The sequence below is a fragment of the Camponotus floridanus genome, unplaced genomic scaffold, assembly GCF_003227725.1.
Source record: "Camponotus floridanus strain SB8 unplaced genomic scaffold, Cflo_v7.5 scaffold16, whole genome shotgun sequence".
Classification (NCBI taxonomy): Eukaryota; Metazoa; Arthropoda; class Insecta; order Hymenoptera; family Formicidae; genus Camponotus; species Camponotus floridanus.
This window is the reverse complement of record NW_020229281.1, coordinates 1,390,812-1,410,340: the sequence shown is the minus strand read 5'-3', so window position 1 is coordinate 1,410,340 and position 19,529 is coordinate 1,390,812. Positions and strand designations below refer to the sequence as shown.

The following is a 19,529-nucleotide window of genomic DNA, read 5'->3' as shown; positions in this document are numbered from 1 at the left end:
TTGACGCTTCGAGGCATCTCTAGAATTTTTTGCAGCCTGAAGCGCATAAAATTGCAGGAGCGCATAATCATAGGCCGGTATTCATAGTCCGATCTTATATTTAAGATCGTCTTAAGTCTGCTTGGAGGTTGACTTAAGACCTCATTCAACCAATCAAATAGCTGCGTAGCATTTCAAGCTCGAACTTAAGACGATCTCAAATGTAAGATCGGACTATGAATACCGGCCATAAGCATAAGAAAATTGATTGGTTCATTTTCTTATGCATATATTTGTGGACCAATCATTTCCTTATCTTTATATGTGCTCCTGCAATTTTACATGCTTCCACCTTCAGGCTGATATTACATTTGTCGTACGACAAATTTTTTAAGCACATTGATTGGCTGCGAGATAGCAATTTTTTGAATCTTTAAAAATTTATATTCCGTAGCCAATCAATGTGCTTGAAAAGTTTGTCACAAGTTAAATTTTTATAATAAATTAAATTAATTAAATTAATTAAATTTATTTTATAATAAATTAAATATAATATTAGCCTTGAGCTGATATTACATTTGTTATACGTCAAATTTTTCAAACATATTGATTGGCTGCAAAACAGAAAGTTTCTAAAGACTCGAAAAATTACTATCCCGCAGCCAATCAATGTGCTTAAAAAATTTGTCGTACGACAAATGTAATATCGGTCTAGGGTATGTTCCAAAACGTACTCTCCGTACTCTCCGAGGAAAATTTTACTCGATAGCCGTTCCGAAACTCTTTTAAGCGTTTCCGATTGGTTAGAATCAGCCATCGAGTAAAATTTTCCTTGGTTACTTGCGTTTTGGAACGTAACCCTAAAAAATATTTTGTCCAACTGTTCTGATTGGCTAGAGAGTTAGAGAGGATCTCTAGAATTGTCAAAATTTCTTCCAAACCCGGCCAATCGGTACGTCCGCATCGTACAGGCTCGTACGACGAGTGCAGACGTATGACACGCAGGCTCCGATATTTCCCCTGAGATTGTAACTTTCAGCCGTCCCGTCTCATTTCACTTTGCGTTACCGGTAAGAGTAGTCACGGATATCTCTCGAGTAATGGGGCGATAATTCGCTCCACGTTAATTTAATTAGATCTCGTGCTCTCGAAATACGTTGTTCGTTCCTCGTAACCGACGTTGTACTGTTTCAGGCAAATCACCGTTAAACTGGCTACGTAATACGCGTTTATTACTTGGCCGGATTTCTTTATTACGGTAGAGTAAGTAGCAAATTTCTCAGAAATTCTCCCGTGTGCTTTATCCTGGTGCGTCCTCGCCTCGTGTCGAGGAAAACGCGCGCCTTCCTCCTCCGGTAACGTCGCCCTCGCCGATTCTCCTTCCGCTTTCTTCGTCCCTTCGTGTCGCGGGGACCGTCCTTTCTCGTCGAGTCGCGACGTGCAGATGTTGGGCCCCGACGTGAGAGAGGTTAGCGATCTCGTGACGTGTCAAGTTAACACTCCATTCCATATGGTGGTGGTCGCTGTCTCGGCTACTGGTCATTGACATGCTTCCTGCGTTTAACACCTCGCACTTGCTCGAGTCTCGGTTAATATCATCCTCATCTGGCTGGAAAATTCGCTAGCTTTAGGAAAAGCCTTAAAAGTCCTTTACTTATTTTGACGGAAGGCCAACCGAATTGTCGTAAAGTCAAGATTGTTCCGAAAGAGCACGCATATTGTAGCGAGCTTAAATGCAAAAAAAAAGACATACATATGTATACATATGTATATGATGTTGCGAAAGCCTCAATTACCGATTCGAATCGGTTTCCGTGGAAATATTCGAGCGATTATTCGGTTACATTATTATTTCTATGTTCGAGGAAAAAAAATTTATCTTCGATATGAAAATTCTTTTTCCATCTTTCTCTCCCTTCCTCCTCCCCTCCCCCTCCACTCCTGTCCTGTTTTGCCGCAATGATAATTTATCTTTCCATTCGTCGCGATAGGACTTTTAACAAATTATCGTGAAAATTCGCGATAATGATATATTGAAATCCGCTTTACATTTTATGTAAAATTTTTCTTCATTATAATAATCATTATTATAATTCCATTCTTTATGCAATGCAACATTTTTTCTCACATGTTTTTTAAAAATTAAAAATTCCTGTGCACGTGTACATATTATATATGGTGTGTATATATATATATATATATATATATATATATATATATAAATGCACATATGTATATATGTATATATATATATTTTTTTTTTATTATATTCTAATAAATATGAGTTTTATTACATTTACATATACGTTATAGCATATCCACTTTATAGTATATCCATATTTATCATCATATATTCATCATATATTATCATCATTTAATTATAAAAATGTCTAATAAGATGAAATATACTTATTTGTATTGTAGTGCTACTGTAAGGACTTGGCACGAAACAGGACAACCCCAAAATGCAGCAGCAGTCAGTAATGGAAGAGGGAACGGCCTATGAGCCACCTACTTACGATGAAACATTCCCTGTCCTTCCCGAATCATCTAGCTCCAACTCTGGACAGTTAAACATATTTTCTATAAACAACAGTTTACAGCTTGGACGTATAACTATTACACAGGTAGAAATTTGTAAATTTTATACATTTTTCTTGCTACTTAGTAATCTTTCTTTTAATTAAATAATCATGAAAGATATATAGTTTGTTAAAAGAGAGATATAAAAATTTATAACATGTATTTGTAAAATATTTAATCTCTTTGGATGATAAAGTCATATGAAAAACATTATTATGCAGCAAAGTCTTGCTTTAAAAATAATTTGTAAAGATATTTTTTCTATAAAGATTGAGGTAGAATTTTATCTTTGCGTTTTATTTTTGCAAGAATTAAAACACTTGTGCAAATTATTATAACTTGATGATTAAGATATTACTTGTTTACTGGCTGAAAATAATAATACTATATCTCTGACATATAGACAATTTTTGGCAAGCTATTACAGAGGCTCTTTATACATGTAGATTGAAAGTCACTGTAACTAGTTAAACTAGTTATAGTGACTTTAAAAAAATCTATATAATTATATAATGATTCAATTTTATATTTTAACATTTTTTTGCATACATTATAATTTTGAAAACTGATTCTTTTACATTATAACTTTTTTTCCTGGAAGTTTAAATATTGAAATATTTTTAAAATTCCTTAGTTATGTTTATTTTCTTGATTAATTTTATATATTCTTTTTTTTTTTTATATATATAGATGTTCCGTGTACCGGGGGAAGAGCGCAAGTTTGATCATAGTGATAAGTTTGGCGAACGTGAGTCTATCCGTACATGTAAAACCATCATGAAAGAAACAAATACTATTATTGAAATTGCATCATCTAAGGATCAGTCTCTAACGTTTCTTATAACTGGAAAACAAAATCAGGTTCTAGAAGCCAAACGACGCATTTTAACAACATTTCAAACTCAGGTATAATATTATTTTAATGTCATTGTATTGATGTACTTTGTTCTTTATAGATATACTCAATAAGTTTATATCGCAACTTCTTATCAATTTTTATAGGCAAGTAAGCAAATTAGTATTCCTAAGGATCATCATCGTTGGATTCTTGGAAAGCAAGGACAGAGATTAAAAGATCTGGAACAGAAAACTGCTACAAAAATTAATGTTCCTGGTGTGCAAGATCAATCAGATATAATAACAATTACAGGAACAAAGGAAGGCATTGAAAAGGCTGAACATGAAATTAGAGTTATCTCTGATGAACAGGTAATTCTAAAAATAATGATAAAAATAATGATAAAAATTGCAAACAGATATATATATATATATATATATATATATATATATATTTATTTTATATACAATATATTGATATTATATCAATATTATTCAACCATTTTATTATAAATGTTGCAGTCTAGAAAAGCTTTCGAAAGAATAACTGTGCCAAAAATATATCATCCATTCATATATGGTGCGCATAATGAAAATCTCAATGCTATGATGGCAGAAACTGGTGCTCGTATCAATATTCCTCCTGCATCAGTACAGCAGGATGAAATAACCATAGCTGGCGAGAAGGAAGGAGTTTTAGCTGCAAAGCAAAAGATTGAAAGTATCTACAAAGACATGGTATGTTGGAAAAAATATTTTGTAATATATACCCTGCAATATCTTGTAATATATACCCTGTAATATACATAATTTATAAATAATATAGGAAAAAAGATGTACTACAGTATCTGTAGAAGTTCCCAAATCTCAACACAAATATGTAATTGGACCTCGTGGCAGTACCATAGCAGAGATATTACAAACAACTGGAGTAAGTGTAGAGATGCCTGCGCCTGACTCGGCAACTGGCACTATAACCCTTAGAGGACCTCAAGAGAAACTTGGTCAAGGTAAGAAATCTGAAAATGGATACATTAAATATTGTTAATTAAATTTTTTTATAATATATGTGTTTATAATGTATTCCATATATGTTTGTACTTGTAGCACTTAACAAGGTGTATGAAAAGGCAAACAGTGTCCGTACTGCTGTGGTAGAAGCTCCAGTTTGGATACATAAATACATCATTGGACGCAAGGGTGTAAATATCAAGAAAATTACTCAAGAAATGCCGAAAGTAAATGTAGAGTTTACAGGAAAGGAGGATAAAATTAAGATAGAAGGTCCACCTGAGGAAGTAGAGAAAGCGCAAAATGAGCTACAGCTCATGGCCAACGATCTTATTGCTAAACTCACTTTCACAGAACTGAATGTTGACCCAAGATTTTACAAACATATCATTGGGAAAAATGGTTGCAATGGTAAGTCGATTTATCATTTTAATTTTTTGCAATATTTAGTATCTACAATTACTTATATCATCTTTGTAAAATATAAAAGAAAATATTTAAGATTTTTATTTACATTAGAATACTTACATTACTTACATTAGAACATATTTACAATATTTACAAATTTCCTTCTTTTTTTTTCTATCAGTAAACCGTGTTAAAGAAGGAACAGGTGTTGTGATTAGTATCTCTGAAAATGATGGCAGTAATGTCATTCGTATTGAAGGCAATCTTGCTGGTGTATTAAAAGCTCAAACAGTATGTATACATTATTAGCAAGCAGCAATTATCATTAAATAGGTAAAAATATTAACATTTGTTTTATAAATAATTTAGGAACTTGTAGAAATGGTGAAGAAGCTAGAGAATGAAAAAGAAAAGGATGTGATTATAGATCACAGATATTATCGTAACATAATTGGCAACAAAGGAGATAATATCAAAGAAATTAGAGATAAATTCAATCAAGTACAAATTACTATACCTGGGCCAGGTAAACAACACTTATTATGCATGTGTACATGTGTCTGATTTCATTGTTTCATTTATTTTGTTATAATGAAACATTTGTACCATTTTAATATGATAAAAATATTTTCTGAGTTAAAATCAAATTTTTCCTTTCCCAGCTGAAAAAGGAGATATAGTAAAGATTAGAGGACCGAAAGAAGATGTTGACAAGTGCCATAAACACCTAATGAAGCTAGTGAAAGAATTAAATGAAAGCAATCATGTATTGGAAGTACCTATTTTTAAACAATTTCACAAGTTTGTCATCGGAAAAGGCGGCGTTAATATCCGCAAGGTTTCGTATCAGATTGTTTTATCAGATTGTTTATAATTCGCTTGTTATGCTTGTATATCTATATGGATTATATGATACAGATCAGGGAAGAGACGCAAACAAAAATCGATTTACCTGCTGAAGGCGAAAAGAGCGATGTTATAACTATTACTGGAAAGAAAGAAAATGTGGAGAAAGCTAAGGAGATGATACAAAAGATTCAAAATGAATTGGTAAATGTCAATATGTTTTATTATATACTATATACTATATTATATACTATATTATATGGATATAAAATATGTATCCATATAATGAGGAAAGACATATAAAATATTTATTATGTTAGGCTAACATTGTTACTGAGGAGATCACTATTCCACCAAAGTTTTACAATTCTCTCATCGGTACCGGGGGCAAATTAATACATTCTATTATGGAAGATTGCGGAGGCGTCACAATCAAATTCCCTACGGCAGAAAGTAAAAGCGATAAGGTAAAAGAGAAAAAGAGCTTGTACAATATCATTTTTTGATTGATTAAAGTTTTTACTGATAGATTTAATAAATATATATAAATATATGTACAGGTCAGTATCAGAGGTCCAAAGGACGATGTGGAGAAAGCGAAAGCGCAACTCTTGGAATTAAGCAACGAGAAACAATTATCCAGTTTTTCGACTGAAGTGCGTGCCAAAGTTCAACATCATAAATTCCTCATTGGAAAGAATGGTGCCAACATCAAGAAGGTAAATTATATGAAGACAAAATTGTACTCATTCTATTTCATTGATAGCATCTAAAAAATAAATATCTGTGTAATCCTTTTCTTTATAGATAAGAGAATCCACAGGCGCACGAATTATATTCCCGACGGACGAAGATCAAGATAAAGAAGTGATTACAATTATGGGCAAGAAGGAAGCAGTCGAGAAAGCTAAAGCCGAATTGGAAGCTACAATCAAGGAAATTGTATGTGGGGATTGTTACTTTTGAGTAATCTATATATATGAATGATAGATGTAATTATTTCTGAAAATCTTAATGCATTTCCACAGGATAACATTATCGAGGGTGAAATTCGTATCGATCCTAAGCACCATAGACATTTCGTAGCGCGAAGAGGCGGCGTTTTGCACCGAATCGCTGACGAATGTGGCGGCGTGCAAATATCCTTTCCACGAGCAGGCGTCGACAGCGATCGCGTTATCCTGAAAGGCTCACATGAATGCATAGAAGCGGCGAAACAACGTATGCGTGAAATCGTCCAAGATTTGGTAAGTACGTTACGGACGAATCGTTGTACGCGCAATCGTATACTTATCGCTCTGTCCTCCTGATCGTCTAGGAATCTATGGTAACAGTGGAATGTGTAATACCACAAAAGCATCATCGTACGGTGATGGGTGCCAAAGGTCGCAAGGTGCAAAATATAACGTCCGAGTACGACGTGCAAATTAAATTCCCTGATCGCGATGTCTATGGTTAATATCAATTTTCTTATCATTTATGCATATAATTTTCCTTGAATGTACAAAGATATTGATTATTTGCAAATATTATCATTCTAGAAGAGCAAAAAGTACCGGAACAGATTAATGGTGAAAACGGAGAAGCCGGAGAGATTGTTCTACCTTGCGATATAATTCGCATTACCGGGCAACCGGGGAACGTTGCTGCTGCCAAGCAAGCTTTACTTGATCTCGTGCCTATTACAATCCAAGTTAGTTTATATTCTCGTGAACCGAATTATTTTGTACATTTATAAAAACAGTTTCAAGTAAACTTGTTTTTTTTTTCTTTCACACTTAGGTAGACGTACCGTTCGATTTTCACCGCTCGATAATTGGACAGAAAGGTAAAGATGTGCGAGAACTAATGAATACCTATGATGTACACATTATGCTCTCTCCGGCAGAGGAAAAACTTGATTATATCAAGGTAAATTGTTTCATTCGATTTGCGAGACGTTTATAGACGTTTATTTCATTCACATGTATTTATTTCTCATTTATTTCTTAGATCTCTGGAACGCCGTCATGTGTTATAAGGGCCAAGGAAGCTATTCTTGAAAAATGCGAGACGTTGAAAGCTGAACGAGAAGACCGAGCATTAAAATCCTTTGAATTGAAGGTGAGTTGTTGATATAACGAATCTTTCAATATCTAAAGTTTAATTTTAAAATAGAAATAATATCTGATCGAGTCTAAGAAGAGAAATTAACAAACTTTGTTAAATAAAGTATATAACGTGCATATTATTCAATAGCTCGAAGTCGATCCGGAATATCATCCAAAAATAATTGGTCGAAAAGGAGCGGTGATCAGTAAAATACGTAGTGACCATGACGTTCAAATTAATTTCCCGCGCAAGGGTGATCCCGAGGAGCACATTATCACGATAACTGGATACGAAAAGAATGCGTACAGTGCCCGGGACGATATTATGAAGATTGTCAACGAATTGGTGAGTTTTAGCTCTCTTACATCGGAAGCATTCAATTACAAAAATGTTATACGTAACAACGTTCACTATATACTTGTGCATTGCAACTTATTTTTTTCTCTTGTATCATTTTAGAACGGTTTAACTAAAGAGGAGGTACAGATAAATGCTGCCGTGCACTCGCGTTTGATCGGTGCGAAAGGTAGAAACATCCGTAAAATCATGGACGAATATAAAGTTGATATAAAATTCCCGAGAAAAACTGACGCCGATCCTAATATCGTGACGATTGTGGGTGCTGAAGAGAATGTAGCCGATGCGAGAGAGCGTTTGCTAAATCTAGAGGAGGAATACGTAAGTATATAGCGTGCTCACTACGTGAAAATTATTCATTAGGTAGAAGCGAATCTGTAATTGTAAATAAAAAAAAATCTTTATGACAGATGCAAGATGTAATAGAGAACGAATATCGTGAGAGTCTGCGTTCGCCTCAACGTGACGACATCAATGCCGGCGGCAATGAAAACGATACCGGCTTCATCGTGAAGGGTGGACCGTGGGAGCAGCAACAGCAACAGCAGCAGCCTCAAAGCGCGCCCAACACAGATAGCGTAGAAGACTTTCCGCAGTTTGCCGGTTATTCCCACGTGCCCGTCGCGACCCCAGACGGTCCCTGGGGAATTAAGCGTTAAAAAAACATATAGAATCTAAAAAAATCCTTTCATTCAAACAAAAAAGACAAAAAAAAGATAAACAATGGATGGAACGTGTAAGTTAATGATGTAAGGTAACTTTCCTCTGACAAACAATATATAAAACACATTACATTTAATCATATGCATGTACACACACATACACAAACACAGACACACATCATACACGCATATGTGCACTTGTGTTGGGTGGTTCCCTGTTCCATTACTGACGTTGCTGCATACGACCTGGCCATTCTATTGGACTCTGACACTGGTTTACTACACAACGCGTTCGACGATGATGTTTATATTTACAATTCATAATACCGATGTTCTATATATCTGTAACTGTAATGCATATTGTCCTGATTTTACCACTCGTTACAATCGGACGATACAGCACACATTGTGTGTATGATTTAATCTGGCTTGTATTCCTAATGATATGCTTTCCAGATACAGATATGTTGTACTTAAGACTGTGGCTTCGTGGGAAATGATCGGATCGGCATTCTACAGAAAAGAGACCAAGCCCGCAAAAATTGCAAAGTACAACCAATTATGTTCCGCAACACTGTCCTTCATTTTAAAATACAAATTGACCGTAAACTCTCTGTGTATAGTTTGTATTCTATGATAAAGGACAAAAATTTTTTGCATGCGCCAGTCTCTTTCTGCAGAATTTAGCCAATTTATATTCGTGTATATTATATTACTTTCACAGATACATAATCTTTGTATTGCGTGTAGACTGCAGAAAGTCGTATACGTTTTTCGTTGGACTTAGCATAATAATTTGTTAATTTATTTATATTTTTTGTACATATATATCGCACATTTTCTCGTTATTCTGTGCTACTTGAATCAAGTGGCTTCTAAACTACATCACACAATTGTTAAAATTTATATCGTAAAATCTTTGTGAATCAAAAAGGGAAAAAACGTGTTAGGGGCTTTCAAAGGAAAAACTTATTCCTTATAGCAACTCGCGCAATTTTTTATCATATTACTACAAACTCTATTCACATCTCTAAGAGTTTGGACGTGACATAAACGAAAACTTTGTCGATGCATTGAGTACATTCTCTCATTAATGATATAGATAATGCCCAAATAATAGATTTATACAATCGGGGATTAAAACGCCGATGTAATTTTTGTGAGTGAATTTTCTGATGCTCTATAGAGACAGGGAAATGTATTTTATGCCATTTGTTATGCGTTTTGCAACTTCTCAGTATAAGTAGAGAGATCATTTTCTTGTATCTTTAGCATCGCAATGCAAACTAAAACTTATGCTATTTTTTGCCTTACAAGCAATCACATAATGTTACATGTTGAAGGAACACGGTATTTAGAAGGCCTTGATCTCTCCCGTGCGCGCCGCTCAAAACTTATTGAGACACATTATACAGCGAAATTGGCACCGTTGCAGAGAATGGTCAAATTTTGAATGTTACGAATAGCGAACGATACACGAATTCCTTTCGATAGCCGGCTTTATTTATTTGTTCTACATTCTACCGTTTGATGTGCAAGTCCTTTGCATTCTACTATTTATGAGGCCAACTAGCTAAGAAAAGGATATTCAGTTCAAGTGCCTTGTCTATTTTCTTCAAGACAGCTCATTTCAATTGTTGGAGGAATGTGAATATTAGATTATACATATAAATATATAAATGCAATATACACACATATATATATATATATATATATATATATATATATATATATATTGCATTTATCTGGGATATCTGTAAATCACTGGAAGATACTCTCGAAATAGATACATACTCAGAATTGTGTATATATATTCAGGAAATTTATTCTTTCCTTGCAAAAATCTCAGAATATATTTATATTATTTATCACAATTTTTGCAATTTTAATATTGCATATAATCAAGTTACATCAATTAAAATCTTTTCATAGGTTATTTTACATTTCTAAAATTTTACTTGTAAAATGTTTTCATTTTCAATAGTTTACAGTTTTGAAGCTATTGATGATATTTTTATTGTCTCGACAATAATTTAATCTTCGATATTTTTTATTAAATTATTCCAGATTGATTAATCTGTCTCTAAAGTATCATCCGGTGATTCTGGGACAGCCTGTATATATACACATCACATGTAAACACATATATATGGATACTGATAATAATTATTCTATATAATATGTAATAGAAGAGAAAGAGAAGTAATAGGTACCACGGGTACAATGATACACTACTATTATGAATGAAATAATAGGATTATCATGTATACAGAAATTCACTTATATTTTTTAGATTTACAGTAATTTTTATAAATCTACTTGGTACAGCGACCTATGTGTCATCTCCAATGCATGGTAAATATAAGAAAAGAAGCCAGAATTAGTAAAAATTTTAATATACTTAATTTTGGCTAAGATTTGATAGATGCTGTGCATGAATCTAATTTTCTAATGAGTTATGATAAAATATTGTAATTATATATATGAAACAATATTCTCTGTACACTTAAGTAAATAATGTTATAACACATGAATTCTCTATTGTAACAATATATTCTACATTCATTGATCCATTGATCCATTTCTTATATGTATCTATATCTACTATATTTTCCTGTTTCTTTATGATCTTTATGACATCTAAAATTGCATATATATATATATATATATATATATATATATATATATATATATATTTGCAGTTTTATATGCATACATACACACACATATTATACACCATATTGTATGAAATACATTATAATATAAAAAGTGTTTATATAAATGTAAACATTAAAAAAAATATTTGATAATATTTGATAAATATTTAATATTATCATCACAATATATTTCACACAATATAGTATGTAATGTATTCTACGTTATATAAATATTTGTATAAGTTGTCTTTAATATAGATATATTAGAACATTATGACAACTCATTAACAAAAGTTCTATTTTCCATACTACGTAATTGTTTTATAAATCCATCATTAGGTCTAATGCAACTTCTCGCTTCTTTTACTTTGTTGTAAGCTTCATCATATGATAATTTTATATGAATCATCAAATAAGCGATAACAATAGCAGGAGAGCGAGAGACACCAGCGTTGCAATGCACAAGGATATTTTCTTTACGAGTCGCGTGTATAATATCGACGCACCTTTTTAGCAACGGTATTATGTTCGATTCTGGCAAGTCTAACAAGTCACAGGTATGATACTGAATATCGTCGAATCTTTCGGAAATGTTAACGCCTATGCTTAAAATATGTCGTATTTCGTATTTTTTTAATATATCTTTGCAAACCGCTGGATCTTGAGAGCTAAGATATAAACCTGGTATTATATAGGCGACATGCAAGTCTGGTCTTTCGTCTACTACAAACGGTAAGCTTTTCTCCAATTCCTTAATTTGACCATGTTCAATCTCGTACTTGTTACCAAGTGGATCTGTTATCACTGTTTTACACGATTTTAATGATAATTTCTTTTTTGCAATAAGATCTTGTAAATCCATTGAAAGATTTTTTAACAATAATTTACATTTCATATATACTTGCATTAGAAATCATGTTAAATATAATATATTTCAAGATAATTCTTGTTTCCCTACTATCGTTCGCCATACACAAATAAAATATTTTTCAATTATTGCAGTATTCTAATAGTGTCTGAAACAATTATTTTTTTTTTATTCTTTCAACTGCAGTTTTTCTTTTTGTTCTTTTAATATAGTACAATGTCTTAATTGATCTGGATCATATTCTACATTCAATAGATGTAAGCCATGTGGTGGTGCACATGTAGCATGAGGATTCCAGTTATAATGAGAAGGAACTTGTAACATTACAATGATATCTTTCTCTGTTATTTTTCCTAATCCTAATGCAAATAAAGCGCCAACCATACGTCTGATCTGCAAAAAGTAATTCTTACAACCTTTCGCAAATGTATTTATAAATTATAAATTTTATATATATATATATATATATATATATATATATATATATATAGTGTTTTAAAGTAAAATATATTTAAAATAAAATTACTTGATTATATAAGAAAGATCTTGCACTACATATAAAATTCCAGTATGTAAAATGTTTGGACAGTGGATCAAATGGCATTAAAGGCTGTGTCTCTTCCAAAGTGAAAGAATGTAAGGAACGTACATATCGAATATTACGCTTCCCTTCATCTTTCGCGCTAAATGTAGTAAAGTCTTTTATTCCCATAAACAATTTTGTACCACGTTTCGTTCTATCTATATCAAAATTGTATGTTCTGAAAAACATATGTTATTATAACAAAGTGTGTTTAGATTTATTTTTCCTCATCTAACAAACCTCAAATGAAAAGTATGTATCCCTTCCACAAGGGGTATCCGATGTTCCTCATCTACTTTAGGTATCATAAATCTATATATATAAGTTCGAGATTTCACACAATATCTTGCGTGAAAATCCTGTGTAATAGGTATACACTCCAGCAATCTATAAAAAGAATTTTTATAAATATGTTAAAACATAATGAAATTATAGAATATAATGAAATTTAAGAATCTCTAAAATTTGTTAGTTATACCTGATGTTATGACCACACTTGGTAAAATAACGATTAACATATTGTTTTATTCTTGATGTATCATATATTTGACCATATTTGTTTTCAAGTTCCACATGCCCTGTGTTGCATAAAGCATGAACTCCAGCATCTGTTCTATAAAAATTTTTAGAGTTTGATAAGGGATAAATACAAATACTAAAATATAATAATAGAAATATAATAATAATAATTAAGTCAATTAGTCATATTCAGCTTTGTCAAAGACAAAGTACTTCTTCTAGGAAAATAGTTTATACGCAATAAAACTGTGCATGTACTTATAATCTTCAATATAAAAATCATTAACAAATAATTATATTATTGTGATTATTGAATATTGCAAATTACAGAGACTATTATAAAAAATTGCAAAGGTAACATAAAATTACCTGCTGGAAAGAATTATAAACGGCCTGATTAGACTCTTTGGCGAGATGGTTAATAACGCAGTTTCCAAAGCACCTTGAATAGAATCTGTGTCCCGTACAAAATCGTTGCCAATTTGTTTCTGCAAACCTCTTTACGAAAATATTATCACGTTACATTTCCACGATCAAAAAAAAGATAAAACTGCTACAAATATATAAAAATTTCACGCAACGCCCGTTATGCTTGTCGCATAAGATTAAATCAAATATGAGTGCTTTATGTTGTACCTGTATTGTGTACCAATGTACGAAAATTTAAGCAAGTATCGTACCATAATTGCCTTTTTACAAAAGTGAGAGCAATAATGTCTTATCGTATAGTAATTACGATGACAATAAAGCTTATAATTCTAGCAACAATCATTCAACAAGTCCACAACCTTGCCTTGCAATGATACGTCAAGTAGATTTGAATTTCTGTTCCTTAAGAGACATTTTCCTTTGAGAATTTATTGCGCGATATTGCTTCAATATTCATCAATATTGTAAATCATTGTTCCTATATACAAATTTAAAGATTTTTAACAGAATTCAAATCTCATCAGCTCGATAGCCATGTGCGTTTATAGAAAAAGTGCAGCACTTCTTCCACTTTTTAATTTTACTTACCTATTCCTTCTCTCTTTTTCTTAAAATGTCAAACACATATTTTATATTTTTAAATACAGAAGAGTATAAATATAAAATGTGTTGATTATTGAAGATAAATTAAAGAAATTTTAGACATTGAATAAAAATAGAGAAATTGGAACATCTGTTATTATAACCTCTTTTCTTTAATCACGTTACTTGACTGGAGCGCATGCGCGAAAAATCCGACCCGGAAGTACTATATACCAGAATCGTAACACTAGTTTCGCCATCTAACTTTCTTCCACATTCCTTTTCTCTCGGTCCTAAGCTATTCTATACTTGTTCACTCGATTGTCGTGATTGTGTTGTCGTCGGTTGTCGTTTCGTGTCATTTTCAGACTCCTAAAATTATCATTAGATTTAAATGGATATAAATCATATTGTGCGAATGTGTGAAATGTCTTGTGAAATATGTAAAAATAAAGTCAATATTTCTCTATTTATTTTCACCTGATACATAAGACACTTCAATAAATAAACGTTGCAAAGCACATCAAAGAAAGAAAGAGAGAGAGAGAGAGAGAAATAGAAGGAGAGAAAGAGAAAGTATTTCATCTTTTCTTGTGTGAAATAAGGTGAACAAAGGCTGTCAGAGAAATAATGGCATCGCAAGATCTCCACTTGGCATATGACATGCATGAAAAACTCAATTGTTTAGGCGTAACGGAAAATGCAATTAATCTAGAAAAGGTATTTGCCATGGAGCAATTTTAATCGTGCATGTAGTTGTATTGTATAAATGTATCAAGACTTATAAATTTGTTCTTAAATCGATATTCCTTTAAATAAATTGAAGAAACTGGAAAAGAAAGTTATTGCTAAGTATAAGGACTATTTTCGCACTGATATCCTTTCTCATCCAGTTTCAATAAGATTTTTATATATCTATATATCTTTTATAACATTCTAAATAAGATAATGATAACAAATCATTACTTTACCATTAAAAGGAATTTTTTCTTAAATTATAAAATCTTTACTGTCAAAGTACAATGATATAAGCAAATAGCATGTAGGCAAATAGATGTACATAATTTATACAAAATATAAATATAAAAAATTATAAATAATATAACAAAAATATAACAAATATTGTGAAAAAGTGCTACTGTATACATTTACCCTAAAACCTATTAAGGTCAAGAATATATAATTAATATAATGTATGAAAGTAAACACACACATGTTCTAGAACTAATATTTTTTGTATACATTGTGTATTGAAAAAGATACTTGTTTTTAGGAGAATACCATTTATATACAAACATTGGTGGACAAGGCACTAGAATTTATCGATCCTACTCCTAATATTCATACATTATTTGTACAATTCAATACACGTTTCTTTTGGAGTGTTTTGTCTCCTGTTCAGGTTAAATGGAGTAATAGAATGACAAGGTAAATATTTCTTTTTAAATATAAAATAATATAGTTTGTATCAATATATTTATATATAAATGTTATTATGTTATTTATATGCAAAATATCTATAATTATATATAGAAATATATATATGTATTTATAGTTGTGCTGGAGTTTGCACTTTTCACTCGCGTAATAAAGAATGTATCATATCCCTCAGTGCACCTTTACTTAAACTTAGACCAAGGAAAGATCTTGTTGAAACTTTATTGGTAAATTTTTTAATATATACACATATTAACATGTACAATTATAAAAACAATTTAGTAACTTTATATATTAATGGTATTTTATTGTATTAAATTGCAGCACGAGATGATTCATGCATACTTATTCTTAACAAATAATGATCGTGACAGAGATGGTCATGGACCAAATTTCTGCAAACATATGTATAGGATAAATAAAGAAGCAGGAACCAATATAACAGTAAGTTAATAATTTGGTCATTTTAATATTTATGATATTAAATGTTATTAAAAAACATGTGATTATTATTACAAAACATACATTAAATACAAATAATTGTCAAAACTATCTGCATTATAATTAAAATTATTTTAACTTTCAATAAAATAAGCTGACCAAATACATCAATAATTTTGTAAATTTAATAAGAAAAATAAAATTATCTTCCAATGTAAAGTTTTTATATAAATATGTTCATAATATTAATATTAATATTAATATAACAATTTAATATTATTTACAAAAATTTTGAGTAGATCATATCTAAATAAATTATTAAAATGTGAATAAATTGGATTCAATTTGAAAAAATTCTAAAAAGCAAATATTTAGAAATGTTGCATTTTTAGAAATAATAAAATTTGCATATTCATCATAATAATAATTAATATTTGTAAGATCCTACTATAAATTTTCTAAATAATATTTGTTAGATTCTAAATTTTTTTATATATTAATATAATAGTGCTTTTATATCGAATTGTAGATTTACCACAATTTTCATGATGAAGTAAGATTGTACAAACAACATTGGTGGAAGTGTAATGGACCTTGCCAACATAGGCCACCTTTTTTTGGTACAGTTCGACGCAGTATGAATCGTGCACCTGGCCCATCAGATTTCTGGTGGGGTGAACATCAACGGAATTGCAATGGCGAGTTTATAAAGATAAAAGAGCCGAAAAACTATAAATCCCATTCAAAGCAGAGTGATAAATCAAAATCGAAAGATCAGAAACCAAGTAAAAGTATCACTGATTGGTTCACAAAGAATACTCCAGCAATAGATGCAACAGCTACATCTTCAAAGGTCTCTCTTACTAATAATGACTCTAAAATACTCACTCAAAGAAATAATGATAAGCCTAGTACTAGTAAAGATAATAATGGTACAAATTCGTTTCGTGCTATGAATGAGAAAAATACCCAAGATTTGTCATTAGGAATGAAAAAATTGGGTGGCTCTAGTAATAATGTACATGGCTGGGGTACCAGCGGCCCAAGTGGAACAGTAGAAAAGGATAATACAAAGAGCGTTTTTAAGAACCCCACATTTTCATGTTCCGGTGTTTTAGGAGGTAGTAACAGTGGTCAAAGTAATCTGTTGACTAAATTTATGCATGCAAATGATGATGAAAATCACCGACGTGAATCAACTAGAAGAAATTCATTATCAGAATCGATCGCGAGACAAGAGAGATCTGTTAATAATTCAGTCTTAAATCTAAGTCAACCAAGAAATAATTCTGTACCTTGTCCCACGTGTAATGTACCTATGACTTTAGAAAACATATATAGACACGTAGATACATGCCTAATAAATGATAATACATTGATTGATGAAATTAATAACAATATCAATAACAACAATAATAACGAAGAATTAATGTTGCCTATTCGAACGTTTTCTACATCAACAGTAGAACAAAGTATCGATACAAATACCATTTCTAATAAGCGTTTAAGATTAAATAATCCAGACGAGATAGCTGAATATGTCAACTGTCCTGTTTGTAACAAAAGACTGCCATCTACAGATATTAACCAACATCTTGATGAATGCTTGTTGGAAGCAGATACAGTTCGTAAAGCTGCCATTCCCTCTACTTCTCGTGCATCATATGATGATAGTATAATCAGTATAAATAGTTTTTCTAGTTCTGATCTAGATGATTCTGTAATCATCGAAAATCATTCTATAGTTAACGAAATTCCAAAAGCACAATCTTACGCTAGTACTAGTACTATTAAGAGCGATGCAACAGATTCCGAACACAAATGTTTGGTTTGCAATATACAGCTTCTACCTGAGATATCATTAAATGAACATCTTGAAGAATGTATTGGAAGTCTTTTTAATGACGACACAATGATAATAGATGATGATAATGATCAGAATGATGATGATATGCTTGTAGAAAATAATTCTGTGGAGAGTAGATATCCTTGTCCAGTATGCATGCAGATAATACCAGAAAATCTTATGAACCAGCATCTAGATATGTGCCTTAAAAATGAATAAGTGATCTTATCAACAAAAAGAACTATTTTTTTGGAGCTAATAACACATTTTTTTCATCTTGATATGTAGCTAAATAAACTATCTTAATAAATATCTTTTTTTCATTTTTTACACATATCGCAATTTTTTATATAAAAAAGAATATAATAAAAGCTATAGATAAATTGTGTGAAAGAATATTGAAAAATTAAATATACAATTTAAATATATATGAATAAGTAATCTTACAAAAAAAAATAATGTGCTATTTTGGGACTAAGAGAGAGAAAACATTTTTTCATTCTTATTCATATATATATATATATATATATATATATATATAATTTAAAAAAATTTTCACATATTTTAATTTATATACTTATTAAAAATTATTAAATAATTATTAAATAAATAATATATTGGATAAAACAAAAGTCTGAAATTATATGACATTATGATTAAAAAAACGAGTTAAAGCAAAATCTGTGCCAGATATATTTATCAACTTCACTTATGTAAAATGTATACATATATATAAATATATATATATATATATATATATATATTTATAATATACATATATATATATATATATATATATATATTATATATATATATATATATAATTTAACATAATTTTTAATGGTTAAGACTTAATAAATAAATTATTATATTCTTTTTGTGTAGAACTATTCTGTTACCTTAGAATTCTTAGACTTTTTAATAAATAATAAATGACTCTCTAAGGCTAGTAAAATCAATTAAAATTTAAAGCTTTAAATAATTAGTCATAATTTTATGTATTAGATCTATGCTCATTATTTACTAAAATTTGTATTTTACGATAGAAAAAAAAAAGAGAAATATTGTAATAGCATATAATTGTGTGCGGCTTTGATTTTCAGCTTTATATCAGGTGGTTAATAATCAGTTTATTGATAATAATACATAGAAATTTCAAACACTGATCAATCAATCGATTTTGTCGGCCGAAAATCCTAGCCATAATAACAATTATATAGATATCCTTTTCTTGTATACTGTACCATTTATCTCAGATATATATTAAATAATAAATAAAAAACTGTTGTATTTTATTATGCGATATTTTAACATGATTTTCTTCGCATATCAAATGTCAATAAAAATTGTCATTCCGTGTCTCATTATATGTATACTCACACTCATACACATA

General features: G+C 30.8%; 4 protein-coding genes across 6 annotated transcripts; 2 read left to right on the top strand and 2 right to left on the bottom strand.

The window, feature by feature from the left end:
- The first annotated feature begins 978 nt into the window (after positions 1 to 978).
- On the top strand, positions 979 to 10,265 carry LOC105257325 (vigilin). Of its 2 annotated transcripts, XM_011267884.3 has the most exons (23): positions 979 to 1,049; positions 1,174 to 1,242; positions 2,404 to 2,606; positions 3,253 to 3,468; positions 3,565 to 3,771; positions 3,922 to 4,137; positions 4,226 to 4,409; positions 4,507 to 4,821; positions 5,000 to 5,109; positions 5,188 to 5,344; positions 5,481 to 5,656; positions 5,737 to 5,868; positions 5,985 to 6,131; positions 6,225 to 6,383; positions 6,472 to 6,606; positions 6,693 to 6,911; positions 6,983 to 7,118; positions 7,206 to 7,357; positions 7,447 to 7,575; positions 7,657 to 7,767; positions 7,903 to 8,100; positions 8,215 to 8,433; positions 8,523 to 8,771. In XM_011267884.3, exons 3-23 carry the CDS (start codon positions 2,445 to 2,447, stop codon positions 8,769 to 8,771), a joined length of 3,729 nt encoding a protein of 1,242 aa, XP_011266186.1. In that variant the 5' UTR covers positions 979 to 1,049; positions 1,174 to 1,242; positions 2,404 to 2,444. The 2 variants fall into 2 exon arrangements, with proteins under 2 accessions (XP_011266186.1, XP_025262716.1); XM_025406931.1 differs by lacking the exon at positions 979 to 1,049 and having other exon boundaries at positions 1,056 to 1,242; positions 8,523 to 10,265.
- Positions 10,266 to 11,642: 1,377 nt separating this feature from the next.
- On the bottom strand, positions 11,643 to 12,359 carry LOC105257327 (dual specificity protein phosphatase 19). The gene has a single exon (XM_011267886.3). The coding sequence runs from the start codon at positions 12,336 to 12,338 to the stop codon at positions 11,703 to 11,705; it is 636 nt and encodes a 211-aa protein (XP_011266188.1). The 5' UTR covers positions 12,339 to 12,359; the 3' UTR covers positions 11,643 to 11,702.
- Positions 12,360 to 12,434: 75 nt separating this feature from the next.
- Positions 12,435 to 14,474, bottom strand: LOC105257326 (tRNA pseudouridine synthase-like 1). 2 transcript variants are annotated; one of them, XM_011267885.3, is made up of 7 exons: positions 14,419 to 14,474; positions 14,038 to 14,308; positions 13,771 to 13,899; positions 13,361 to 13,495; positions 13,123 to 13,269; positions 12,826 to 13,060; positions 12,435 to 12,692 (listed from the first exon to the last, which is right to left on the bottom strand). In XM_011267885.3, exons 2-7 carry the CDS (start codon positions 14,082 to 14,084, stop codon positions 12,468 to 12,470), a joined length of 918 nt encoding a protein of 305 aa, XP_011266187.1. In that variant the 5' UTR covers positions 14,085 to 14,308; positions 14,419 to 14,474; the 3' UTR covers positions 12,435 to 12,467. The 2 variants fall into 2 exon arrangements, with proteins under 2 accessions (XP_011266187.1, XP_025262819.1); XM_025407034.1 differs by lacking the exon at positions 14,419 to 14,474 and having other exon boundaries at positions 14,038 to 14,377.
- Positions 14,475 to 14,658: 184 nt separating this feature from the next.
- On the top strand, positions 14,659 to 18,448 carry LOC105257328 (sprT-like domain-containing protein Spartan). Its single transcript, XM_011267887.3, has 5 exons — positions 14,659 to 15,132; positions 15,686 to 15,840; positions 15,968 to 16,076; positions 16,174 to 16,293; positions 16,820 to 18,448. Exons 1-5 carry the CDS (start codon positions 15,043 to 15,045, stop codon positions 18,353 to 18,355), a joined length of 2,010 nt encoding a protein of 669 aa, XP_011266189.2. The 5' UTR covers positions 14,659 to 15,042; the 3' UTR covers positions 18,356 to 18,448.
- The last annotated feature ends 1,081 nt before the right edge of the window (positions 18,449 to 19,529 follow it).